General features: G+C 34.8%; 1 protein-coding gene across 1 annotated transcript; it reads left to right on the forward strand.

Annotated features, from left to right (window-relative positions):
• The first annotated feature begins 3,171 nt into the window (after window positions 1–3,171).
• On the forward strand, window positions 3,172–6,572 carry LOC113767762 (40S ribosomal protein S19-3-like). Its single transcript, XM_027311946.1, has 4 exons — window positions 3,172–3,355; window positions 4,951–5,041; window positions 5,133–5,316; window positions 6,223–6,572. The coding sequence occupies exons 1-4, from the start codon at window positions 3,272–3,274 to the stop codon at window positions 6,293–6,295; spliced, it is 432 nt and encodes a 143-aa protein (XP_027167747.1). The 5' UTR covers window positions 3,172–3,271; the 3' UTR covers window positions 6,296–6,572.
• Window positions 6,573–10,437: the final 3,865 nt, after the last annotated feature.

A 10,437-nucleotide genomic window follows, 5' to 3' on the forward strand; every position in this document is an offset into this window, starting at 1 on the left:
TTTGATTAATCACTAACACCAAGAAAAATGCATTTATCTCTCTTATTATTTGGTTTTGTCCTCTTTTAGGCTGGAATATGAGTATAGGCAGTGCATCCAAAAATTTAGAAGTGGTCCACTATTAGTTTCCATCCACTCCATGCTTCCTTAGGTGTCATATTTTTAATAGCAAGTGTGGGACTTCTGTTCAATATATGAATGCTCTAGTTGACAACTTCAAGCCAAAAACTTTTTGGAACACCATTTCTTGTCAAAATGGTCCTCACCATGTTTAAGATTGTACAATTCTCTCTCTGAAACACCATTAAGTTGTGGCATATAGGCTGTTGTAAGCTGCTTCTGAATTCCATGCTCCTCACAAAAATTTACAAATTCTTATGAGTTATATTCTCTACCACAATCACTGCGAAGAATCTTTATGGACTTGCCTACTTCCTTTTGACAAGAGTCATGAATTTTTTGAAGGCTGAAAATGATTCAGATTTTTCCTGCAAAAGATAGACTCAAGTTTTTCAACTATAATCATCAATAAACGTCATAAAATAACATTTTTCACCACCAGATGGTGAATTTATTGGTCCGTATAAATCATAGTGAACCAGTTCCAATACGTTTTTTGCTCTCCACAATTTTTCTTTTAAAAAGTGATCCCAATGTTATTTGCAAATGACACACTCCTCACAAACTTCTAAAGAAATTGTAATCTGAGATAGACTAGCCACCATATTTTTTTGCTACAATGTCTTTAATCTACTAAAATTTAGGTGTCCATAACGAAAATGCCATAGCCATGCCATATCTTTCGATTTTACGGAGAAATATGAATGAGTTTAATTCTGTAAATAGAGTGGGAACATACGATTTGCCGTCATGTTAACTTGAACAATTAAGCCCAACTTTGCATCTTGAACTTGACATACTCCATTTTTTATAGAAATCTCGTACCCCTTTTCTAGCAAATGACCCACACTAAGCAAGTTTATCTCTAAGTCTGGAGCAAAAAGAACATCAGTGATAGTTTGAATAGAATTTCCTTTAGTTTGGATAGTTACACTTCCTTTTCCCATAACAAAAACTATGGAGTTATCACCAAACTTGATAGTATTACGGAATGACTCGTCTAATTTTGAGAATGCCTTCTTATCTCCACACAAGTGGTTGCTGCAACCAATGTCTAAATACCACGTCTTGTTGAGTTTCTTCATTCATGTGACACACCATAAAAAATGACACTTCTTCTTTTTTGTCTGCAATTTTGTCTATTCAAATTAGTTCGATATTTTGACTGATAATGGCCATATCTATGACATTTGTAGCATTCAATATTAGATTTGTCTACTGACTTTGGCCTATGAGTTGTTGATTGATGGCCTCGTCAGTCTCTTCCTCTTCCTTGAACTTGATTTTCTTGATGCTAGTGTTGTTGTTATTGGTTGCTACGATCATTGCTTACTTTACCTTTGACTCGATGTTGGATGACTATTTGTTGAAACTTTCAATGCTTGCTCTTTTTTCTCTTGCTGGTTAATTTTTTGCTCATGAACCAGCAAATAGCTCTGTAACTCATCAATTGAAAGTGCATCAATATCTGTTGATTCCTTTATAGAGTATACAACAAAATTAAATTTTGGTGTCATTGATCGAAGAACCTTCTTGACAATGGTGATGTCCTCCAAACTCTCTCTATGGATCCTCATCTTGTTAGCGATTGCCATCATTTTTACGAAATAATCTATGACCGACTCGCTTGACTTCATGCATAAAGTTTCAAATTCGGTCTGAAAACCTTGAAGGTGCACCCGCTTTGCCTTTGTATTCCCTTGATACTTCTTTTTCATGGAGTCCCAAATCTGCTTAGAGGTATCTTTCCTAAGAATTGTTTCTAAGATGGCTCGATCAATAGCTTCAAAAAGGTAATTCTTGGTTTTAAGATCCTTTAGTTTCAATGCTTCTAACTCCATTTTCTGCACCTCTGACAATATTACTCTAGCTTTTGGTTCTACTACTCCAGATTCGACAACCTGCCAATGCTCATTGGACTTCAGGAAATTCTCCATTAGCATGCTCCAATGATCATAGTGACCATCAAAAGGGGAAATTGCTGGCTGCACAAAATTATTGGTGGCCATTGTGACTAGGAGTGTGCAAAATCGAAAAATTTCAATTTACTGACCGAATTCGAATTGAATTTGAAATTTCGAATTCGGTAATTCGAAATGCAAATCGGAATATCCGATTTCAAATTGGTCAAATTTGGGTCGAATTCGGTAATGAGATTTTTCAAATCGGAATTTCTGATTTCGAATTCACAATTCGAAATCGAAATTCAGAATTCCTATTTCGATTTCAAATCTGTTTTTCATATATATATATATAATATATAATATAACATTTATATTATAATAATAATTTTTATATTCATGAATTCGATGAAATCGGAATTCCTATTTTGATTTCAATTTCGTTTTCACATATATATATATAATATTTTTGATATACATGTAATATAATATTTATCTAATAATAATAATTTTTATATTCATGAATTCGGTGAAATTGGAATTTACCGAATTTCGAATTGAATTCAAAACGAATTCGAATTCAAAGTTGGTGAATTCGAAATCGAAATCGGTCAAAAATTCTGATACCAAAATTTCGAAAAATTCCGATTTCAAAGTTCTGAATTTCCTATTTTGATTCTGATCCACACCCTTAATTGTGACTTACCAACACAATTCTCACAACTCACTTTTGTTTTTACTCACGAACCTAACTCTGATATCACAGATACAATTATTGAGAAAATAATAAAAAAACAAAGAACTAGACTTTATTACTTTGTAAAGGTGATGCACTATTCACAACATGAAACTACTCTATTTATAAAGTTCAAAACAACAGATAAGTATTTAAAACTAGGAAGTTTAACTACTGATAAAGTGGTCGCATGCAATAAACTTCATTAACTCGACTAACTTCACTAGCTATGTAAAACAAAACAAACTAATAACAAACTCCTGTAGATATAATCAGCTAAAATCAAGTGAATATTTCAAACTAGTCCATTTAATATCCGTCACTCATGGGCCTTAACAATTTAAACAAGCCCAGATATCTCAAGCCCCAAATGGCCCACGCATGGAAAGTGGCGAATAAACCCGCCAGATTTTAAACCCTAACTCCCCAAATCCGTAACCCTTAACGCAGCCCCAGTTGCAGCGCTCGGAGAGCCTCGCCTAAGCCGCCGCCGCTGCCGCCGCCGAGAAGGAAAATGGAGTCGGCGAGGACCGTGAAAGATGTTTTTCCTCAAGAGTTCGTCAAGGCTTACGCCGCTCACCTCAAGCGATCCGGCAAGGTACACCTCCTTCCTCCTCTCTTACATATTTTTCCATCTTCACCAGGCGTAAGTTTACTTGGTATTTTTATTGGTTAATTTTGGATTTTCTCTTCATAAGAGTGTGAAACATAGAAATAAAGGGAATAAAAGCTCTGAAATCGCATTTTTTTTCTGTCTGGAATGTTGAAATGGGACTTTTGGTTTAAATTGTTTAAAGGTAAATTTCATCATTGAACAATGTGAGTCGGTAAATTTCTTTTATGCTGTGATATTGAACTGCTTGCTGAATATCTGTGAATTTTTTTGTGGGTTATTTCTGCTTAGGTGAATAATTCGTGGCTGTGGGTTGTTTTGTGGTTTATCTGGTGGATATGGTGTTTTTGGGGAATGAGTTGTTGATTATTAGTAAGTAAAAGGGTTGAATTTAATATGATTTAGTGATTGTAAGGACCAGTATAAGGATGTTTTAGAGGTGATGTAATGCAATACTGGTAGTTATTTAGTGGTCTATCTCTGCTTAGTTGCAGGGACCTTTATATATCAGTAAATGCAGAGTATGATCCACCCATTTGTTTCTGCTACCTGCTTCCTAAGGGTTTTACGAACTGTTGTCTTACAGCTAAAGACTAAGAGACTGTCTTTTGCTGTTATTATGAATCGATACAAGTTGTCTGCTTAGAGATGACGCACTAAACACACCAAAATGTATTAGGTGTGAGGGTGTTATAGCTTACCTCACTAAATACACCAGAATGAATTGTTGTTGGTGGAAAGTAATACTAGGAGACAGTTTTTACGCTTCAAGGTATGCATTGAATTTCTGGATCCTGCTGGAACGATGAAAAGTAAAGTCTGCCGGAACGATGAAAAGTAAAGTTAGTTCAAAACTTGTGGGCTGTCCGATGATTTGCTTGAGAATAAACTTTAAAATGCCACTCCTCCTATTCTGATAAAAAAAAGTCTGTCTGCAGTGAATCTTCTTCAGATATAATTTGTCGATCATATGTACTTTTAACTAGATATGCTCACTTCAGGTGGAAATGTTTGGTCATTTGCAGGCGTATTGACGCGTATGATAGATCAGTCCCTGAATTGCAAATTATTGCACGGATTCTTAACTAGCTTCCCTGGCCATTTATTCTCCGTAATATATTACAATTGTCTGAAAATATGAATTAGAATCTTAAAATAAGTCCCAATTTTGTGAAGCTGTAAACATGTGGAGTCCAAGTTTGCTTTTTGTTGGATTTAACCAGCTCATCAGCAGGTAGTGTGAAGATATGCATCTACTTCTTGTTGTTCAGAACAGGATGCTAGGTCTTACTGAGTACCACTGGACTTATCGAGATTAATTAGTTCATGTTTTCTATATCCCTTATCGCATACTAGATAACTACTCATAAAGTATTGCAATGCAGAAAATTTATTGTTGCTGAAAGCTGTTTTTGTGCTGTACATTAAGATTTTTGCTGCCTTTGTTTGCATGAGGTTTGGGTATTAATGTCAATATGCGCAATCTTGTCACTTGGAAAGATGTTTTTGAATTTTGTGGTTCCTTAGGTTGTGCTTTGCAATTCAGTTCAGACATGATCTTCCCATTCTAATCCTTGCAGATTGAGCTTCCACCTTGGACTGATATTGTGAAGACTGGTACACTTAAAGAGCTTGCACCTTATGACCCTGATTGGTACTACATTAGAGCTGGTAAGTTTGAAAATTTTCTTTTTCACCTCTTGTATTGCGATTCAGTTCAGTCCTCATTTTGTTCTATATTTTGCTTATAATTCCATATCAGCTTCTATGGCAAGGAAAATCTATCTGCGGGGAGGTCTTGGTGTTGGTGCCTTTCGCAGGATTTATGGTGGTAGCAAGAGGAATGGCAGTCGTCCACCCCATTTTGGGAAGAGCAGTGGTTCTGTAGCTCGTCACATTCTTCAACAATTGCAGGCCATGAAATTAGTTGACCATGATCCCAAGGGGTGAGCTTCTGTAACTGTCAGTTGTATCCTTCCATGTAGCAAGGCATGGCATTGGGTCTCTTGAGTTTCAAATGCCCTAAGATGTAGCCCAAGTTTGACGACACTCATGAGTTAATATCCTGTTTTAAATAAGTTGCATGGAGTACGTTTATGCAGTTGTTGGGGCATTCAAGAGTTGGATATTAAATCTGGTCCTTCATGCTTGACCATATGGAGTCAGCAGCTCTTGCCACTTAGTATTTTGTAAATTTTATTTGGCTATTATCTTTGTTGGATTATGATTTTTTTTGGTCCATTTCAAAGGTCAAGATATTTTGATGTTAGCCTTCTGTTGGTTGTGCATATGACAAATTTTAGAAGTACCTTCTTGAAAGCATGTATACTTGCAATATGAGGAAAGGCGTTTTATTGCTTTATTCCAAGCATAACCAAAACCCAAGCATAGCTTCCAAATATGCATGTGTATGACTTTGGAATTCTAAGCTCTTTAGTAACAGTTATATTGGACTCTCTTAGCAAGTAGGTGAGCTTGAACAAATAAAGCAACTATGGAATTGCAGGCAGTGATGACAGTAAGAAATTGGTTATAAAAAAATGATGGTCTTTCTTTGACTCAGTCTAAGCGATTTATCATGTAACATGGAACGTGGTTTGCTGTATTTTCAAGAATTGACATAGTATACATGAATGTGTTTGAATACGTTTGAACATATTTGCTTGTGTATGTTTCTTGCCATATTCTGTCCTAGTTAACATGTTGGGAAAGTGTACCTGCATTACCGAAGAATTCGGTTTTTAGGATTGCGGCAGTTATTCTTCACACAGGTTGCATGCATGAAATTTTTCCTGTTGTGATATGTTGGTGGGTGCAATTTTATGACAACAATGTTTAATAATTTTGAACAGTGGAAGGAGAATCACATCGAATGGCCAGAGAGATCTTGATCAAGTTGCTGGAAGAATTGCTGTAGCTCATTAATGGAATTCAGATTTGGTGACCTCATGAACACCTCAAATACTTGTGTCCATGACCCCAGATGTTTGTTCCATTTGTAGATTCAGCATACTTCAGAATCATATTAAATTTCGGGTTTAAAGGGAAGAATTCTTGAATGTGCGACCCGATTTTGACCGTGCAACTTTTCCCTTACAATTTGATAACAGTGGTTACTTTTGCGTGGTTTCTTAGCTGCTTTTCTGTCTGATGCATTATTTTATCCGCCGCCATTATGAAATGGAATTTGTCTTCTATGAAATAGTTATGTGCTTGTGTAGCCTGTTGCAGTTGCTTGTGTTTGCAGGGGTTGACTGAATTCAGAACAGCCGAACGTGTATAATCTCTAAGGAACGTGTACATAGACAAGCTAACAATCTCGACTTGAATGATCAATAAATTATAAAGATTTGTGTTTTTTTCCCTTGAAAAAATGGTACAATTATTGTCCTTGGGGGTTCTTTGTTGGTTTCGTTTGATTTAGTCCGACGTGAGGATGGATATGAGAAAGCTTGAATGTTATTGATCCTTATAAGTCATCCGGATATAGGTTTGCTGATCAACCAGTTTAAACCGTAGAAAAATTTTACTCGGAAGCATTTCAAACTCCCACTGTACGAGTCATTTATTTATTTTTTTAATCTGAAGTAGCACCTGAAGTAGGTTTTTTTTTTTTTTTTTTTTTTTTTACTTTGGCCCAAGCTTTTAGGAGCAGTGCGGCTGGATTCCTGGCCCATGCTACTTGTGGTATCAGATCCAGCCTACGAGAAGTCCAGGCACAAGTAGCCTGGGCTGCTCGTAGGCTGGATCTGATACCACAAATAGCATGGGCCAGGGATCCAGCCGCACTGCTCCTAAAAGCTTGGATTCAACCAGGCTATTGAGAATTCAGAAGAAAATAAACTACCTTTGAAAGTGTTTCAAGAAGATTAATGCAGCGCCGGCAAGGGGTTTCAAATCTCTCTATCAGTAATATTTTTGTGTGTAATATTTTGTGTGTAGAATCTGTCAATCATTAATATTTTGTGTGTAGAAATTATTGTCATATTGCAATTTATTGTTCATTTATAGAACTTTTAAATTATTAGTGAAGACTTTGCATGAACAGGAAGTACCCTATTTCGTAGATTTAGAGATTATATGTAAGACGAGTCTTTAAATAATTGTTAATGACAAATTGTTGGGGAGGGGGTAAACTGGATTATATCACACTCCACTCTTTCAACCTAACAGTCTTTTTCTTTTTCTTTTTTGTTTTTGTACGAAAGATAAAATGCATTTAAAGGTTGCACCATTTAAAAACATACTTTTTCTTTTTCTTTTTCCTTTTTGTCCCTTTTGTAAATGTTGATAAGAATAGTAGAATATGTACTTGTTTCAATAGATACCGAGATTTTGTCAATCATATCCCTTGTATTACAAGGGAAAAAAATGAGTTAAATGATACTAGTGGAGGGAGTATAAGTAAAAGATTTTAAACCTGAAACCTCCATTTACAGTAAAAAAAAAAAAATCATCGTATTGCGAGTTTTTAACCATTGAAAATTACAAATCATTTTCACAATTGACCCAAACTGAACTTTTGTGGTTCATGAATGTTGAGGGCTTCAATCCATCCCAGATTGGTCAACTATCCTCATTGAGCACTAAGTTCTTTTTTTTTTTTTTGGTGGGGGAAAAACTAATGAAGACTGAAATTGGTCAACTACGTCAAGATTAAAATTCAATTTCACAATTGATGCAATAGAATTTTTGGATGCAATAGAAGTTTTGGTTCTTTGGTGGGTACCATTGGCTTCTTACTCCTGAGCTCTCTTTACCATTTCCAAGTGCCCCACTCTTTTCTCACGTGACCTATTACGTAGTTGTTGTCTAGTCGAGCACAAACTTCATGATGTTTTGTGTAAAACTGTTGTATTGCTTGTTGGGAGACCAAAATGGCTTTTTACATTTCAATAGAATTCTTTTTTGCTCCGTTGCATATAAAATGGTGCAAAGTAGTTTATCGCATATAACAAATGAATTAATTTGGCATCAGAACCTATTTTCAAGTAAATCTCTCACCAAAAAATACACGTTCAAGTTACAAGCTTATACTTTCATGAACAAAATAGGAACAAAAGTAACATTTTTCTTTTAAAAAAAAAAAAAATCCTCCCACAACCTCTTCCCTTCCCTCCCATAAGTGGAGGTAGAAGGCTTTTCATTTTTTACGAGAAAATTATTCTTCTCATATTTTGCTCCTGAAAAATATGAGCATGTGGCTTGGATGTGTATTTTTTGGCCAACAATTGATTGTAAATAGGTTATGGGACCAAAAATTGGTTTATTTGTTATATGTGAGGGACCAAAAATTAATTTTTTCCTGAAATTTAAGGGACTATTTTGGTAGTTTCCCTTATTTGTGTTATGCCTTTTTTTAATCCGATGTCTAAAGAGCACATGTAAAGTAGACAAAAAAAAAGAAAAAAAAGGTGGTTTTATTATAAAATGTTGCTATAAAAAGGTTAAATTTTTTGCTAACAGAGAGCAACTGATCACACCTATTGCAAAAAGGAAAAGAAAAAAAAGCATTACATTTGTCTCTTTTATAAAAAAGTATAAACATTTAAACATGTTGAACTTTGTTTACTTGGACAACATTTTTTACAACAAATGTGTTATTTATAAGGATAATATTTTTATGAATGCGACTATGGTGGGGAGAAGGAATTTCATCCTTAATGGGGAGAAAAACTTTGGACCTAGCCCGTATTGTCTCAAAAAATGGTGACGCAAATGACCGGAGTGCAGAGGCATTTTATGTTGACTGGAAACCGGGCAACAAGGTTAAAGCGTCTATTAATTTATGGGAAAATTTCATAAACGTCCCCTAAGGTTTTAGACACTAGCACTCACCTCCCTTGTGATTTAGAAAATAGTACTGACCACCTTTGAACTTAAGGATTTTATTGCAGATTCAGTCCATGCCGAAAATGTTGCTATTAAAAGATTGTTTTAAGGAGTAAGATGTGAAATTTGTACTAGATTTGCCCTTCATACCGTTTGCCAAGTTGTATTAATAGAGGAATGATAAAATATGAAAAGCTATTAAGAATTAGTAAAGTTCAAGGACTGTAAGTGCAATTGAATGAAATTTACCAACAATACATGAAGCAACAGTGAATACTAACGGCTAGTTAAACAACTATATATTTGATTCTTGCAGCAAAACTTATAAAGAATACATCTCATTTTTAAAACTCTCTATTAGTAAGGTGAATAGTTATTTGTGAGAGTAACACAACTACTTATATTGTCAGTGTCAATCATATACTATATATATATATATATATATATATATATGTATATATTATTGAGCAATCAGTTAATTAACAGCATACTTAAACATCATTAAAAGTTACTAGATAAACCTAGTTACAAGTAACTAGAAATGCACACTAATAAGACAAAGTTGTTTTTAGTAAGTGAAAATTTGTTCATTAAGTTTCTACAATTAGTTAGGGTATCAAAGTAAATTCATATAATTTATTATCAGCAATAGGTCTAATTGCCTTCTAGGGGAGGTCAGTGCTATTTTAAAAACCACAAGTGGGGTGAGTGTTAGTGTTAGAAATCTCAGGAAGGTTTCTACAATTATCCCTAAATTCATTCGGTGGGGATGGTGATGGTGATGGGTTGGTTCATGTGACTGACAGCAGAGATGGACCTTCCTTGAAAAAAAAATTAAAAATGAAAAAAGGGCCGATGAACATGAAATGAATAAAAAGAAATGGGCCAGACACAAGGGCGATGCATCCAATTTCTGTCCCAGGACGGCCACGAGGAGACGCATTTCACGTTGACCCGGGTGATGTTTACTAACTAAAACAGCAAATTACCTGTTCCCAACTAAACTTTTGGATAAAATGGCTAATTATGAAAATAGTTTTTCATTTTTGCACTTAAAGCATTTTAATCATTAAATGTATATTGCATAACGAATTTTTTTACATCATATTTAGTTTTCAAATTTTTGGACAACAAATAGAATAAATTGTTGAATGTAATTCACAATCTTGTTAAATAGCATATGATGCAATAAATCAATATTTTAATTGAACGACTAGACTTTAATTTTTTCTAGT

Source organism: Coffea eugenioides, chromosome 4, assembly GCF_003713205.1.
Source record: "Coffea eugenioides isolate CCC68of chromosome 4, Ceug_1.0, whole genome shotgun sequence".
Taxonomy (NCBI): Eukaryota; Viridiplantae; Streptophyta; class Magnoliopsida; order Gentianales; family Rubiaceae; genus Coffea; species Coffea eugenioides.